At 56.9% G+C, this 16,780-nt stretch overlaps 2 protein-coding genes across 2 annotated transcripts; one reads left to right on the plus strand and one right to left on the minus strand.

Moving 5' to 3' along the window:
* Window positions 1–4,821: 4,821 nt before the first annotated feature.
* Window positions 4,822–10,892, plus strand: NRGN (neurogranin). The gene is made up of 4 exons (XM_070399360.1): window positions 4,822–5,014; window positions 9,158–9,384; window positions 9,628–9,645; window positions 10,067–10,892. The coding sequence occupies exons 1-2, from the start codon at window positions 5,000–5,002 to the stop codon at window positions 9,377–9,379; spliced, it is 237 nt and encodes a 78-aa protein (XP_070255461.1). The 5' UTR covers window positions 4,822–4,999; the 3' UTR covers window positions 9,380–9,384; window positions 9,628–9,645; window positions 10,067–10,892.
* A 245-nt stretch (window positions 10,893–11,137) lies between these two features.
* VSIG2 (V-set and immunoglobulin domain containing 2) lies at window positions 11,138–16,334 on the minus strand. Its single transcript, XM_070399359.1, has 7 exons — window positions 16,095–16,334; window positions 15,558–15,721; window positions 14,769–14,976; window positions 13,597–13,755; window positions 12,315–12,434; window positions 12,058–12,202; window positions 11,138–11,324 (listed from the first exon to the last, which is right to left on the minus strand). Exons 1-7 carry the CDS (start codon window positions 16,153–16,155, stop codon window positions 11,192–11,194), a joined length of 990 nt encoding a protein of 329 aa, XP_070255460.1. The 5' UTR covers window positions 16,156–16,334; the 3' UTR covers window positions 11,138–11,191.
* Between the last annotated feature and the right edge of the window lie 446 nt (window positions 16,335–16,780).

Below are 16,780 nucleotides of genomic sequence, written 5' to 3' on the forward strand. Positions count from 1 at the left end.
GAATCATTGATTGGCTGCCTCCTGCAACCCCTCAATGAGGATCAAGGTTGCAACCAGGCCATGTGCACTGATTGGGAATCAAACCGTGACCTCCAGGTTCGTAGGTCAACGCTCAACCACTGAGCCATGCTGGTTGGGCCATCACTAGCTTCTTATGCACACAGAAAGGTGAGGAGAGGGAAGTGGAATGGAATAGAACGAGTAGATGTTTGGGGCAATATACGAACAAGTTGCAAATCAGATCCAGGACTTTGAACTCCACGGAGACACAGAGAAAAAGGGGGTGGAGGGGAAGGAAGCAGACACGTGCCACACCAGTAGGAGAAAGGGGTAGGTGTGTGTTAGAGCTCCAAGGAACAGCAGGAGCACACTTTTGGTTCCAAAGGATTCTCTCTCATCATTGATGTTTCTCTCTCTCCCTCTCCCTTCCTCTCAAAAAGTCAGGGCACTGAGCTTTTTGACATAAAACCCTGTGTGAGGGGAAGGAGACTAGGATCGCTGTCCTCAGGGCCTTTCTGGACTAGGGTAGCATAAGCTAACAGTGTCACTAAATGTAGCGCCTGGCTCCCAACACTGCTGCTGCCTGAAGTGTCCTCCTGCCTGTTCCCAGGCCCCTCCACTTCTCTGAGTCCTATTCTTCCTCCAAACCATCCTTCTCCAGGAACCCTTCCTTGATCATCCAAATTCTCCATTATGTCTCCCACGCCACAGCTCCCACAACATTTACTGTCGGCACCATTCATTTGGATCGATCATTACTTTAGAAGATATAAATAGATCTCATACATATATACATAGATACATATTTATACCGATATATATATATATATGCGCACATACATACATATTTTTATCACCACACTGTAAGATCCAAGAGGGAAGAGACTAGGTCTGATTTGTAACCACTGTGACCCATTCCATCCAGCCCCGTGCAAGGGGTACACAGCGGTTTCGAGGTGAACTTACACGGAATTTAATGTCAGAATTCCTGTGTTTTAGCCCTAGTTCTGCCACTCACTAGAGGTCTACTCTTGGACAAGTCACAAGTCACTTAACAGAGTTTTCCTCGGCCTGGTTTTCTCCACAGGAAAGGGGTTAAACATTATGACTACGCCCTCAAAATCACATGATGGAGGTGGAAGCACTTTGTAAAACACTATTGAGATTTAGAATAATGTTATTATTCGGCCCTGAGTTTTAATCTGACTGTGTAGCCTTGGGCAAGTTATTAACCCCCAGAAGCCTTCACTTCATCAACTGTAACATAGGAGACACGCTGCTAGCTCACAGGGGTGTTTTAGGAATTAAATGAAATGACAGTGTGACCAACACAGCATGCAGCGCCCAGTGCTCGCTCAGAAGTCGGTTGCTTCTAGTCTTACCAGGCACATCGCGTTAAGCCTTCGTATTGTGTCCCTAGCAGCACCCCGCACACAGAGTTCAGAAGTATTTACTCTTCCGGATAATGCTGCTAAGGATGATGCTGGTGAGGATTAGTAAGAACTGTTGGCGAAGATGAGTTATTAGTCACCCAATGCCCAGCAAACCTACTTTACCTTTGAACACACACATGGAGGCCTGCGTGGCTCCCCCTCTCCTTCATGATACGTGGGTGAGGGTGGGAGGAGGCCTCCAGTCTGGCAGCGGCCCCTTTAAAAATGTGCCTGGGCTCCTCCTCTGCCAACCAAGTTGCTAAAAATACCACCACAGCAAAGCTGAAATATTTGCACAGAAAACTGAATTTCTTGCTCCCTCCACGCCTTCCACTCCAATGGGTGAAACCTGACCTAAGAAGCCCCCAGATCAGCTCCACCGACAGCACAGGCCTCTGCTGGTCGTGGAGTCCCTCTGTGGGCTTGAGCGACGATGTTCTGTTCAGAGCATGCCTCCCCCAAGGAGGGGGAGCCACAAGGATTGGCAAATAGCTTGCCATGTGCTTTGGCTTTTCTCTCTGCTTCCAAGGACCACACTCTCTCCAAATCCCCTCCATCTGGCCCAAGAAGGATCTGTCTTGTACCCTAGAAGCTTCCCTCTAATCCATCTTTTCTCTTTCCTCTAATCACCTCCTCCTCTGGCTTCTAGGCAGTGCCCCTCCCCCTCCACGCTCCTTGCTGGGTCCAGCCCACCAACCCACAGGCCCCGCTCCCTCTCTCATGTGGCCCTTCTGGAGCTCATCTGCCTGAGGTCCTCCTTTTCCTTCAGTGGCTACCGGTGCGGGGCGGGCGAGAGGTTTTGAAATGCAAGAGTCAAGGAGGACCTGGAGGGGCCCAGGCCCAGCTGGTTAATAACAGGTAATTCTCCAAAAGCTGAACTTGACACCAAGGCCGCTGGCCAAGCAGTCCTTAGCCGGGAGCCTCACCTGGCCCTGCTCTGAAAGATCCAGAGTCTCAGAGAGCCAGGTGGCCAGACCCGGAGCTCCTGCTGCTGGGGTCCCTCTTCCTAGCACATCCACTTGAGGCTCAGAGGCTCAGAGGCTCAGAGTTGCACCCCGCCCGTCTTGCTGACAAACCCTGGCCTCCTGGTCCAGAAGAGGAACCCCTTAGCAGGGGAAGCATGTCCCTGGCTTCGCGGTGGAGGAGGGGTCCGCTTCTGTGCATGTGCTGGGATGTGTGTCTGCGCTCCTGGGTCTCTATGGATGTGTTACTGACACGAAGCCCTACGTGTTGCTGCTCCTGCCTCGGGATATTTGAGTTTGCAAGTGTCTGCCTTCTCATCACGGTCTCTGTCTCCCTCGCTACCTTTTCCCCTCGCCTGGGTGCCTGCCCATCCCCCAGGGCAAGCTCCTGGCCAGTCCTGCGTAGGCGCCTCAAGTGGGCTGCTGCTGAAATGGCTGTTTTGCGGATGAAACTGACAGTTGCCATACCTGGGCTCCCATGGGCCCGCCGGGGTTGACAGACACCCTGGCCCCACACAAAAGTGCCTTTTAGGAAGAGAGGAGGGCTGTGCTGCCTGTGTGGGAGTTTGCGGGGAGGCGCGATGTAAGGATATACCCTCTCCCCTTCAACTCTGACCAGCAGGAAGGGCGCCCAGAGGCAGCGCAGGCTGCCGAGGGACCGTTGCCTAGCAACTTGGGAGACTTTACTGCAAACTCACTAAATCCCGAATTCTAATTTGGGAAGAGAAAAAGCACAGAGTCCAGGCCTGATATCCACTCTGCCCCCGATTTCCTCCTTTTCCTTCTCTATATTCTGGAGTTGAAGTCCCACCGGAAGTGGCACAACTCAAGGGCCCAGATGTGCACATCCGTTCGGCAAGGGAGGGCCTGAGTTCCCCCGGGGGGCATCCTGCCATTTGGTGGAGGTGGGGGATGGAGAATGTGCCAGGGACAGATTGGAAAACAGATTTTCAGTTACAAGGTGGGTGGGTCCCAACCATGCTGGGAGAGACACCCTTACACCCCTCGCCCTGAATCCCAGCCAGCACCCACCTCAGCTTGGGGGCCCAAGCTGGCCAACCCTGTCCGCACCACGAGTGGCCACCGGAATTTCCCTCCCGCTCGGTTTCCCTTCGACAAGCACAGCCCACAGCACAAGCGTGCAGGTACGAAGGAAGCAAGGAACAGCCGCGCTCTGGCCAGCGGCTGTGGGCTCACTGCAGTGCAGTTTCAGAATCCCCGGCCCCAACCATATCCCCAAGGCATGCTCCCTCCTTGTTCCGTCTCAGTCAACAGGCCTGAGTAGCAGCCATCCTTTCGTCCTTCCCTCCTGTGGGATCTGAGTTGCAAAAGACTTGATAGGTTTCTCAAACATGGCCCACCCCATGCATATGACAGGCCACACTGCTGCTCTAGAACCCTGACAGGGTGGGGGAGGCTGGCGACCACAAGAGTGGTGGCTGCTCCTCTTAGATGTTCTGGCCATATCTCCCCTTCCCGGCCTCTTAGGAAGCCCGCATCCTTCCTTCGTGGACCCACAGAGCCATGGCTTCCATGCCTGTACTGGGGTTTAGGGTATTTATTTGTCTTCCCGGGGGAAGAGTGGGAGTGGCCAGTTTTCCTCTTACTCTGAAGCAGTGGATCAAGTGATTAGGGAACCTCTGGTACGGAAAGTGGGAGGGAAGGGTCCTTTTCCCAAGTCAGTATCCATATATGAAAACATACAAAACGAGTGCCGTGCACATAAGACTTTGTTTGGAGAAACGCATACAGATAGATGGAGATAGAAGGGTGGATAACAGAAATGTAATGCAGACATCTGGGTTAGGGCGACTGCCTATGTAGAGGCCTGTGCAGTTATTTTTGCGGGTTGTGTCTGTATACAGGGTCTGCATGTTGAAGTGCACATTTAGTGAACCTGGGGGAACCATATATAGACACGTGGGCTTGTGAACATTTGTGTTTGTGTGTCCACGAGCCGGTTGTATACCGACAGCGTTCTCCACTCCGCAGCTGTGTTGGTGGGACTTTTTAACCACACGTATTTGGGGCTTTTCTTTGAGGACGGAGGGGGAGGGAAGCTAGAGGGAGCCCTATTCGGGACTCTGGCTAGGTTGTGGAAGTGTGGGGAGGTGGCGGGGCGGGGGGGGTGGGGGGGGGTGGGAGGGGGGGGGCGCGGTTTTCCATATATGGGTGGGAGGGCGTTGTGCCCAGATGTGTGTTTGCGCCTGGGATGTAGGGGCCCTCCATCTGCCTGGCAGTCTGCCGCCTCAGCAGCAAGAGGTTGGATAGGGGAGGCTGAGTGTGTAGGAGGAGTGGATGGAAATGTGTGGGAGGAGGGGTTGGGGCAGGAGCGGGAGCGCGGCGGAGGGGCGTGGCCGTTCCTCCAGTTTCCCCGCCCACCCTGTCCGAGGCGACTCGTGATTGGCTTCCAGACCGCAGGGCTCAGGTTACATTCGCGAGCAGAGCGGAGCGCGGGAGAGCGGACCGAGAGCGCAGCGGAGGGTTCGGCGCGGGTCAGCGCGTGCTGCTCGGCCCCCCGAGTCTCCTCCAGGGACCACTCGGACCCACCCCCACCCTGCGCCAGCTCCGCCCAGGCGAGGACCCCCCCCCCCCAACACCAGTATGGACTGCTGCACCGTAAGTTAGAGGGCCCGGGGCACGGGCACCCTGATTGGTCTGGGGCAGGGACTCCAGGGAACCCCCTGGAGGGAGGGTAAGGGCAGGGAGAGAGGGGAGTGGGTGCAAAGACCCAGGAGCAATAGGTGTGCCTGCTGAGACCTGGTGGAGGGTGGTGCAAGGCACCCGCCTGACTTGGAAGCCCTAGGAAAATGCTCCCCATTTGCGGGGGCGTCTGGGCATCTGGGCGTCTGGGCGCCCATCCTCCAGGCGGTCTGGGTTGGACTGGTAACTGGGCATGGCTCTGCAGCAGGGAAGCTGCAGGTTAGAGGGAAAAGAGAAACTTCCCCCTAGAGAGCGGGTAGAAACCATCGCCTAGGGATGCTGCATCGACTCCCTTCTGACTCTTCTCACAGGCCTTCGGCCCCCAACCCATTCCCCATCCCACTGCCGCCGCGGTGGGTGGGCGCACAGTAAGAGGCTCCGGAACCTCGAGCCCCGTTTGGCGCAGGGTAGGATAGTCAGTTCATATTGGTTAGCTTCGTAAGGATGATGGACAGCAAAGAGCCTCGTCAGTGTGATTCTGGGGAGGGGTTGGCCCGGCTCCCAACGCCTTCTAGCCCCAGAGGGGACTGGGTGACCGCGGGAGAGCCCTGCTGGCGAGGGAAGGAAGTGTCTGCAGTCTGTCAGCGCCCACGGAGACCTAGATGCGCAAGTGCCTAACGTCAAAGTAGATTGCTGTTCAGGGGACTCTGGTATGAAAGCGCCTGGCTCACTAGAGGAATACAGTGATCATACATATCTATGAAATTTATTTTTCTTTTTTAATGACTGATTTTTAGCCCCGACATATGGAGAAAGGCTACTGCAAAGTCCTTGCTTTCTCAGCCATTCAGGCAACCCAACTAATGATCCAAGAGCTTATGACTTTCCTTGCTCCCCACCCTCCACCCTTAAAAAAAAAAAAAAAAAGAGCGAGGTTTGGAAGGAAAGGATAGCCCAGATTATAAAAGGTGAGAATTCCTTATAACTGGGTACCAAGAGGCAGAGAGAACTTAGGATCAAGTCATTGTGGTTGTTACTATGATTTCAACTCAAATTATATTAATCTTAGTTGTAAATGTGTGAATGCTTACAATATGCCTAACCCTTTATATTTAATCATCACAATGGCCATGTGAAGTAGATATTATTTTCCCCATTTTACAGATGTGCAAACTGAGGTTTAGAAAGATTAAATGATTTGTCCATGGAGGCACAGCTTCTAAGTGTGAAGGCAGGATTCAAACGTAGCCTTGTCTGGTCCAAATACATTACCTCCCCTCTAAATATTTACTATTTTCCTCATTATAAAGGTAATTTGCTCATACAAGAAAATGTAAAAACTAAAGATAAGCATAAAACAGAAACATGTCAATCATCTGCAACCCCACCCCCTGGAAATGCCCTGGTAACATTTTTCATTCCAGTGTTTTCCTTTTATTCTCCAGGAAGCAATTTTTGGTTGTGGAAGGAGGGCTGGGCTCTTAGTGGAGGCTCTTGGGTTCCACCGAAGAAGAGCTCCTTACCCCTAACAGTATTTTTATTAAGTAGAGAAAATAAGTGGATGGAGGGTTCTGCATATGTGTGTGTGCAGGGTGGGGGGGGGGGGCAATATTGCTGAGATGGTAAGAATGATGGGGACAACATGGTGAGTGAAAAGAGGTGAGAGAGCACAGAATCCAAGAGGCTGGGGAAGGAATGTAACTCATCTCAGATGGCGCCTGCAGGAGTAATTAGGGTAGAATGTTGGGTCTCTGCCTGTCGGCCCTGGTTTGCCTTGACCGTGCTCTTGAGTGCCCAGAAAGCCACACTGAGTGGTTGGTGGGCATGTTTGGAAGGAGAGTCCCCTAAGAAAAGGAGAAGCTGCCCTCTAAACCGTACAGAAGAGGCACATGCACAATTATCCCAGTTGTTGTGGCTGGGAGGGGTGGTGACGGCAGGTTAGTCTAAGTGTTATTGGGGAAAGAAACTCCTTCCTCAGTTCAACCTCCACAGCTGCCAGCTGAGGACAGGTGGGCCGCCAGCTGAGGACAGGTGGGCCTCCAGCTGGGGACAGGTGGGCCTCCAGCTGAGGACAGGTGGGCTTCCAGCTGGGGACAGGTGGCTGCCAGCTGAGGACAGGTGGGCCTCCAGCTGAGGACATGTGGGCCTCCAGCTGGGGACAGGTGGGCTTCCAGCTGGGGACAGGTGGGCCTCCAGCTGGGGACAGGTGGGCCTCCAGCTGGGGACAGGTGGGCTTCCATCTGGGGACAGGTGGGCCGCCAGCTGGGGACAGGTGGGCCTCCAGCTGGGGACAGGTGGGCCTCCAGCTGAGGACAGGTGGGCCTCCAGCTGGGGACAGGTGGGCTTCCATCTGGGGACAGGTGGGCCGCCAGCTGGGGACAGGTGGGCCTCCAGCTGAGGACAGGTGGGCCTCCAGCTGAGGACAGGTGGGCCTCCAGCTGAGGACAGGTGGGCTTCCAGCTGGGGACAGGTGGGCCGCCAGCTGAGGACAGGTGGGCCTCCAGCTGAGGACAGGTGGGCCTCCAGCTGAGGACAGGTGGGCCGCCAGCTGGGGACAGGTGGGTTGGAGCTGGTTTCTTTGGTCATTCTCCTCTTTTGAGGAGAAACTTCCCAGTTCCCTGAGAATATCCCAAAAAAGGCTTAAGCCTTTGGTTTCTAGGTGGGGAATAAGATGTCAGGAAGAGAGCACAAGAACGGGGGGGGGGGGGGGGGGGGGGGCGGGCAGAGGACGGACAAAAAGTGTGCCAGGCCCTCCACGACCACACTGGCCTCTTGATAATTCCCTTTCACTGCATTTAACTAACGATGAGCACACACTGAAGAACTCTGAGATCTATGAAACGAAGATAGCCTTCGGAAGCATGACGAGGAAAGGCATTTGTAATCTGCGCTTAGACCTCTGGGGTTTTCATCTGCTCCCGGGGCAGGACCTGGTTGGGGTGGTGATCACTGAAGGCCCCACTGATACTCACCCCATCTGGGAACTGGATGGGGAAGTGTATAGAACTGAACGACTACCGTGAGACCTGGACATCGCACGCCCAGGGAGCCAGCCACAGTGAAAGCAGTGGAAATCCTCAGGCTAAACCAAGGAGGGCAAATTCCTAGAAGCCAGAGGGTCAGGTCAAAGGAGAAATGCTCTTCTGACTTCATAGTAACCATCTGCATCCCAACCCACATTAACACAGAGCCCACAGGGGTCAGGGGCTGAGGCCCTCTCCAAGCCCGGGCCTTGCCTCTGAAATCACTGTGGCCAATCAGTTCCCTGCTCCTTTCTACTCGAAGCTGGGGCAGGCTGTGGGAGAAACAGAAAGCTGGGATGTGGGGGAGAGAGAGAGAGAGAGAGAAACATCAGTGATGAAAGAGAATCACTGATCAGCTGCCTCCTGCACGCCCCCACACTGGGGAGGGAGCCCACAACCTGGGCATGTGCCCTGACCTCCTGGTTCATAGGTCGATGCTCAACCACTGAGCCATGCTGGCTGGGCTGAAATTATTTTTATATGACCAATTTCACCTACAAAAACAACTAGTCCACATCAACTCATTATTTAAACAAATTATAGTCATATCTGCCATTTACTGCACAACTAGAGTGTGTCAGAAACTTTATGCATATTGAGTTGTTTATTCTTCCCCGCAACCCACAGAGGTAGGTAGGTATTATCCTGACTTCAGAAGGGGTCCTTTCGAGCTGGAGGCACCTCTGAGGACAGGGAGAGGCAGCCACATCTAGGAGTGCCTGCTGCTCACGTGGCTCCTCCAACCCCGCCCCCTCCTGTCAGCTCTACCGCTCCCCGTCTCCACTGACGGCCATGGGCCCTTGGCCGCTCAGGGGTCTCTGGCTGTCTTGCATCCCATCCCACCATGCGCTTCTCTTTCCTGAGTGGGGAGTACAAGTGTGTCCACCTGAACCTGGACCTGAACCGCCCCTTATTTCCTGCCACTGCCCAGGAGGGACACCCCCCCCCCCCCCCCCCCCAGCTTCACCACACCTTCCCTGCACTTCCTACCCCGCCCCCCCGCCCCCGCCCTCGCCAACCCCTAAGGCTCTCCTCCTACTTAACCCGCTCCGGGTCTCGGCCAGTCCCGGCACCAATACCCCTGCCCCGCCCCCAGGAGAGCGCCTGCTCCAAGCCGGACGAGGACATCCTAGACATCCCGCTGGACGATCCCGGCGCCAACGCCGCCGCTGCCAAAATCCAGGCGAGTTTCCGGGGCCACATGGCCCGAAAGAAGATCAAGAGCAGAGAGAGCGGCCGGAAGGGCCCGGGCGCCGGAGGGCCTGGCGGAGCTGGGGGCGCGCGGGGAGGCTCGGGCAGCGGCCCCAGCGGAGACTAGGCCAGGTGAGCGGGTCCTTCCCCAGCCCTGGGGTCCGCCGAGAGCACCCTCATCTCCTCCGAAGGAGCAAGGAAGACCGAGGGCGGGCTGAGGGAGAAGGGGGGTTTGGGAAGCTAAGGCTGGGGGGCTGGGAATCTGGGACGGGAGGTGGGGGGTTGGGGGGGGGGGAGCTTAGGGCGCTGCGGACCCGAGAGCTCACCGATTTCTCTCTCCACTCCCCCTTCTGCCCCTCCTCCCCCGGACCGAAGAACTGAGCACTTTCGAAGGTAACAGGACGACCTGGAAGTGACGGGGTGGGAACCCGAATGGGAGGGAGAAAAGGAGCCGGTCCCCATCCCTTCCCTCTGCCCTCCCTCGCCCCTCCCAGCGCCGGAAAACGCACCAGAAAACCCCCGCGGGGGTTTCTGATACCTCCCGACGCCCGAGGCTGCGGTGGGGACACACCTGAGCCAACACAGATATGCAGTCACCCCGTTTGGCTACTTGATCACGGCCGGGGGGCTCTGGCGCACAGTGGTGCGCTCACGTACCGGCTGCGGCTGGGTTCAGCTCAATGACTCGGTGGGGGGTGGCGGGTGGGGTCCGGGGTGCCTGGGGCCCCTGGCGCTCCCGCCCTGAGGTCCGGGGCTAGGGAGGGGGAGAGGAAGTACCGGAGAGTGCAGGTGCTCAGACCTTCTCTGTCCTCAGTTCCCCAGGAGAGATGGATGCCGCGACCCCTCCGCAGTGACGCGACTTCCCCCGCAGTGTTTGTGACCCTCCCCTTCCCGCCACCCTGCCAGCTTCGGGAGCCGCCCTGCGTCCTCAGAGACCCTGGCCCAGGCAGGCTCCGTCGAGGAGTCGCCGAGCCCGTGCCCGTCCCTGTGGTTCACCACCCCAGTGAGGTCCCGTGCGCCCTCCTTCCCCACCTGGCCCCGGACCTCGCACTCCCCGCGCGTCCGTCCCAGCTTCTCGCCCCGCGTCCCCGCACCTGCATGCAGTTTGGCCTCCACGGCCTCCTCGACGATCCCCCGAGCGCACCGCAGAGGGCGCCCTACCCTCTACGTTGCCCAGGACACGCACTTGAAAAAAAGCCCTTTAGTTCCCCGCACAGCTAAAGGGGGCGTCTTTCTTCTCTGTGCCGTTCTCGCCCTCGCCCCGCCCCAGAACTTTGGATCTGGGGCGAGGAGAGAGGGGGAGAGGGTTTTTATGGTGTCTGGTACCCCTTGCTCCGATGGGAAGGGAAGTCCCTCTTTCACACCCCGCCCCACGCCTGCCTGCCATCGGCCCTCCGCGCTCCCTGGCGCCGCAGAGCCACCCCCACCAGCTCTTCTTGTTTGGCGGACACTGAGCGCGGGGTGGCTCGGTGGGAGGAGTCCGTTGTGGCCCGGCCCCTGCCCTGCTGGCTCCGCCCCCGACGGTCCCCTGGCGCTGTGGCCGGAAGATTTTTTTTTAAATTTTTTTTTTTTTTAATCTACGAGTGTGCATGTGACTGTGCTGGGTTGGAATGTGAACAATAAACAGGAATGTCCAAGTGTCCCAAGGGTGTGAGAGGGGAGGGTGCCTGGGTGCACAAAGCCACTGCTCACAACTTGAATAAGTCTCCTTTGACTCAACCAAAAAGTGGAGGTGGGGTGTTGGGGTGGGTAGAAGGGCGAGGGACGTCGGATAAAACCTCCCCTTCCCGCAGACAGCATCACGTAAGCCCACTCCTTCCCTGACTGGTAACACTCCGGGCCGCCTAGGGGTTTGCTACACCGCAGAAGGAAGAGGGAGACAAGATGGTACCCGGAGGCTTTAACTGTGGGTGTTCCCCCTCGGTGGTGGGCGGGAAAGTCAGACGACCACAGGGAGCTTGGACTTGGTGGGCTTCACAGAGGCGGCAGAGGGCGGCTTCTCCAGGAGCCCATCGCTAGGATCGGTCATCCCAGAGGTTTGCTCAGAAATCCCAGGAGCGGTGGCGTCCTCTCTGATGGTTGTAAACACATTCTTATGGACGGCTGGAGGCATCCCTCCCTCCAAGGACACTCCTCCCCCGACCCAGGGTCCTGGACACTTTACTGTGCCTGAGGATGAATCATCTGCCGAATGTTGGTTGAAATGAAGATTCCAGGCCCCATGACCCCGAACACACACACACACACATGCTACTTTCGGGAGGGGTCGGAAGTGGCCTGAATCTGAATGTTAACAAGCTCCCAGTCATTTCTGTCCAAAGGAGATCGAGCCCACAACCCGGGCATGTGCCCCTCACCTCCTGGTTCATAGGTCAACGGGAGGACCACACTTGGAGGAATACTGCTCTGGTCCCAAGTTTGGACCCCACAATTGACAATGGATGACAGAGGCAGCTCTTATCTCTCCTCTCGTTGCTGGCCCCCCCCCCCCCCCCCCCCCATATACACACAGAATTAACACTCAGCTGAACGCTCAGGGCAAATCTAACTCCTGGAATCCGAGTCCTGTTGATGTTTATGAAAGGCCTTGAAAACTGAAAATTCTTATAAGTATGAGGAGGGTAAGGGCAGCTTATACACTTGCTCACACACAAATACACCCCTACACACACACACACGCACACACACACACACACCAAATCCCAGGGCTGAGCGGCACTCCATACCCCCCCCACCCAAAGATGTCACAGTTTGAGGCCTGGCATCATCTACCCTTACTCCGAGCCCTGTCCTCCCTCTGCTCACCGAAGGTCACTACCCCCGTAAGTCTCCTTAGGCCTCTTCCTCCGCTCCTTCTGGAATCTCATGAGGCAGAATACAGCGACGGACAGGATCAGCACGCCCAGGAGCACTCCGATCACCGCCCCGGCCATTCGGCCTTTGGAAGGGTCTAAGGACACACAGGACCCTCAGAGCTGCACACCCTCCTTGGCCCCTCAGACCATCTCATGCAGCCTCTGCAGCCCAGGCCTGCCCGCCTGGCCTCTGCCCGGCATCCCTACCGGTCACAGACAAGGTCAGCTCGCAGGAGGCACTGCCCATCTGGTTGGTGGCCACACAGCGGTAGGTGCCCGAGGAGGCCCGGGAGAGATTGGTGAGAATGAGCTGACCGGACACCTCATCTAGAGAGTGAAGAGGAAGTGAGTGTTCCATTACTGGACTCGCAGTGAGCACCCCCTGTGACGAAAGCAGTTTTCATTCCATCCTGTCAGGAAGGGACTAACCTCAATGTATTAGTCAGTCCCTTCCTAACTAATAAATGCCAAAGCCACTGCAACTCCTGTGCACGTCCCGCCCTACGCAGCTGCCTTCTCAGGGAGGGGGAGGCTGCACATGCGTGAAGGGCTCAGAAACTGGCTATGGAGTTGGGGTGGGTGGTCACAGGCTGATGTCAGGTTCCTGGTTGCAGGCGGGGGGGACGGGGGGGGGCGGGAGTCTTCATCACTAGAAACTGTAATCCCCTGGGATGGCTCTAAGCTGGACCCAGTGCTTTTCTAAACTGCTTACCTTTCCCCCCGTTTTTTAAAATATATATTTTTATTGATTTCAGAGAGGAAGGGAGAGGGAGAGAGAGCTAGGAACATCAATGATAAGAGAGAATCATTAATTGGCTGCCTCCTGCACTCCCCCTACTGGGGATTGAGCCTGCAACCCAGGCCTGTGCCCTCCACCAGAATCAAACCCAGGACCCTTCAGTCTACAGGCCGGCGCTCTATCCACTGAGCTGAACCGGCCAGGGCTAACCTTCCTTTAGAAGGCAGAGCACACAGCAGGAAGTGATCTGGGCTCTCTGGATTGAGAGAGGGTGGGCTGGGGCTGGGAAGAGAGGGCACTGGAGCGAGCATGAGGAGGCTGAGGAGCCAAGGCTCTTAGCCAGTTATGTGGTTACCCCAGAGAAACCAGCTAAGTGATCAAGACGGTCCATGCTACTCTGCCTCAGTTTCCCTTCTAGGAAGTTTGGAAATGATTCATGACCCTGAAGAAATCTCAAAGAAACCTCTCCCAAACAGACAAGCGGGGATCACAGAACGCCCCTGCCTTCCACTCTCTTCCACAATATCAGGAGTCTAGTGAGCTTGAGAAATGCGTCCCGGATCACGCAGTCGCAGACTGTGCAGGGAGACAGGAGGCACCAAGACAGGAGCCAAGGAAGATGCAGGGAGAAGGTATAGCGTTTATCTCATGCACACAGGCCTGGCGCTGGTACTGTGGGTGCATAGGGTTTAGAGACCAGGTTTGCCCAGGTCCTGAGTGCCCCCCTCTTCCTTGACGCCCCGGCCTTACCTTGCACCATGCTGCCAGGAGGAGGTGTAGGAGAAGATCCAAGGCGGACCCAGTTGTACACGGGCCTGGGAGCTCCTTCGGAGGAACTGCACCTCAGGGCAGCAGAGCCTCCCACAGACGTGTGACCAGTCTGGCTGCACACAGGGCCACTGGGGGGCACTGCAAAAGTCACAGAAAGAACCTTGGTGGGCTTCCGATCCCACCCCCACCCTCCTCCTGCCCCATGAAATGCTGGATTTCCTCATTCAATACTCCACCAAACAGCGGTCCACTTTTGGGGTAGAAACCTGGCGGGGAGGGTCCCGTGTCTGCATCCCCAGGAAATGATTTGCATGATTGGAAATTCTGATTGTTAGAAAAATCTTCACGTTGAGCCCAAATCTATGTTAACATCTACCCATGGGTCCCAACTCCTGCCCTCTGGGCCCACAAAGGGAAACGGAAGATCTCTCCTTCACAGGACAGCCTTTCAGATTCACCACCTCCTAAGCCAGCGGTTCTCAACCTGTGGGTCGCGACCCCTTTGGCGGTCGAACGACCCTTTCACAGGGATCGCCTAAGACCATCCTGCATATCAGATATTTACATGATGATTCATAACAGTAGCCACATTACAGTTATGAAGTAGCAACGAAAATAATTTTATGGTTGGGTCACAACATGAAGAACTGTATTTAAAGGGCCAGAAGGTTGAGAACCACTGTTCTAAGTGGTCTCTTTTCCATCTAAACATCCGCAGCCCCTTTAGTCATTTCTTCCGTTTGCTCATCTCCGAGCAGGCTCTAGTCTGGGGTGAGATGGAAGCTCTGAACACAAAATTGGTGCTTAGTGTGGTAGAGGCCCTTGTTCCTTTAATGGTCATCCCCTGCCTCTGCCACTGACCTGGGGAGGGACAGAATCTGAGGTACAAATGGGAGGTTCCCCAAAGATGGAGCTGTTGGGGGCATGACTCAAACCGTGTATGTGGGACCTTTGTTATAGGGCCTGAGGGAGGAGCACCCTGTGGAGGGTGGAGCAGGAGCAGGACTGGCTGGGTCAGAAGGTTCGAGGAAGTAGGTACTTCCCTCGGGGTCCCCAGTGCAGCTGTGTGCTTGGGCTGGAAGTCAGGATACGGGGGCTCTATCAGGGCCCGCATAGTCTTTCAGGGTGTGTGGGTCCCCAGCCCGCCTTACCCAGCACAGTGAGGTTGACTAGCCCCAAGCCATTGGTGTAGAAATCTGGTGGGTTGTTAACTTGGCAGAGGTAGGTTCCCGTGTCTGAGGGCTGGACATCCGCCAGGGTCAGGGTGGCCACTCCTCCTGTGGGGGGGTTCTGACGCAGGCTGGCCCGCTTTGCCTTAGAACCCGTGGGATACAGCTGTCCGTTGGTGAAGTACAGGATCTGGGGAGAAGCAGAAGACACACACACGCACACGCTCCTTTTCCTGGCTGGCACCAACGCTGCGGTCCCTTCTCACAAGGCCCATCCCTCACACCAGCCAGGGAAGCTGGCACTCTGTAGCCGGAACCACCAAGATCTATCTCCCCATATACCAGCCCTTCCCAAGTGGGAAACGAACTATATTCTTTGCTTCCAACTAAGTGTGGCTCTCAATTTGGGGAACAAAATACAAATATTCGTGAAAAGGGCAGCATTTTATCCTACTTTCAATCCCAGCAGCTGAGCGTCCATTACCAGCGTGTATTAACTGCAGCTGGGCCTGCACTGACGGGGGGGGGTTGCATAGGCAGCCACGGGATAGGCAGGTGGCTACCGGAGCGTGTATGTGGCCTGGGATTACAGATTGCGGTCCTCTAGAAAGATCTAGAAAGAGTCCACTTCTTTTCTCATCCAAGCACACTGATCTCTCAACGCACCCTCCCTGCCCTAAGCCTGGGTGGGTTCCCAGTTCCTGCCTCGCCAGGCCTACCCAGCCACAGGCCAGAGCCGCCCCCTGGCCTCCTCCCCCACCCCCAGCTCACGGGCGCGGACGCAGAGATGGGCTTCCCGGGCTGCACAAAGCTCCACTCCAGGGCGAAGCTGTCCGTCACGGATGTGCTGTAGGTGCAGGTCAGCTCGGCCGTCTTGCCCACCGGCGCGCTCAGGGGCTCCGCGGGCACACGCACCTCCACGGCGCGGCCGGGCGCTGGGGGCGCACAGGGAGGGCGGCTCAGACGGCCAGCCGGAGGCCGAGGGGGTGGGGTCGGGGGCCGGACTCCCGATCTCAGGGGGTATCTGGAGCCCCGCCCACCGGTGGGTCTTCCGCGAGGAGGCTGGGGCTCCCCCCAGCCCTCCCTTCTCGAAACCCAAAGTTTCAGGAGGGAGGAGCGCACATCGCGGCTGAGTTTTGTGGGTAAAAGGACGAGCCTGGCCAGGTATGCGGGTGTGTTTGTCCGGGAGAGGAAAACAATGGTTCGGCAGTGGTTCAGGCCTCCCCAGGGAGGCCCGGCTCGCTGGCCCTACCGGCCCTGGACGCCCCCTCCCCGGCCTCGCGCACCCCCAGCCCGGCCCCTCCTCACCAGTCATGCAGACCAAGCCCAGCAGCGCCCCGCACAGCAGAGGCCCGGGGAGCCGGACCATGGCCGCGTCCTGCCGTCTTGGGTCTGGTGTCCCCGCGCAGGAAGGGAAGGCGGTGCCCACAGGGCAACCTCGCGCGCAGGTCGGGGCGAGCCTGGCTATCTCAGAGCAAACAAGAGGCGAGGCCGGCGCCCTCGCTAAGGAAACGCCTCGCCCTCCTCCAGGCCCAGTTGTGGAAGCGTTTTGACTGGACTCCCTTCTTCTGTCCTCCTCCCCCCCCCGTTTCTGAAGTTGTGGGGCCCTGGGGAACGGACTGGACAGGGGGTGTGGGGTGGCCACCTGAAGGGAAGGGGTGGGACCTGCAGCTCTGCAGGGAAACCGGCCCTGGAGACAGAGGTAGGTGGTCTGACAACCTGTGGGCCGGCAGCAGACATCCCGCTTTGGGCTTCACCCCAGAGACCCTTTCCGATGCCTTGAGAGATTGAGTTCCTTCCAAGCCCCTCCTCTTCTCCCTGGGATCCCGTGTCTGATCACTGGCTGATGGGAGTCTCCATGGCAACAACCGCTGCCTCCCACTTCCACAGTCACTCCTTTTTATGGGCAGGGAGGTGAGGCTTGGAGGGCTGTGTGTGTTAAGGGTTTAGTGGTCTGGCATCGGGGAGCCCCCAATCAGGTTCCTCGCCTCTGC

Source organism: Myotis yumanensis, unplaced genomic scaffold, assembly GCF_028538775.1.
Source record: "Myotis yumanensis isolate MYYU_CA2020_CCGP unplaced genomic scaffold, mMyoYum1.0.hap1 SCAF_19, whole genome shotgun sequence".
Lineage (NCBI taxonomy): Eukaryota > Metazoa > Chordata > Mammalia > Chiroptera > Vespertilionidae > Myotis > Myotis yumanensis.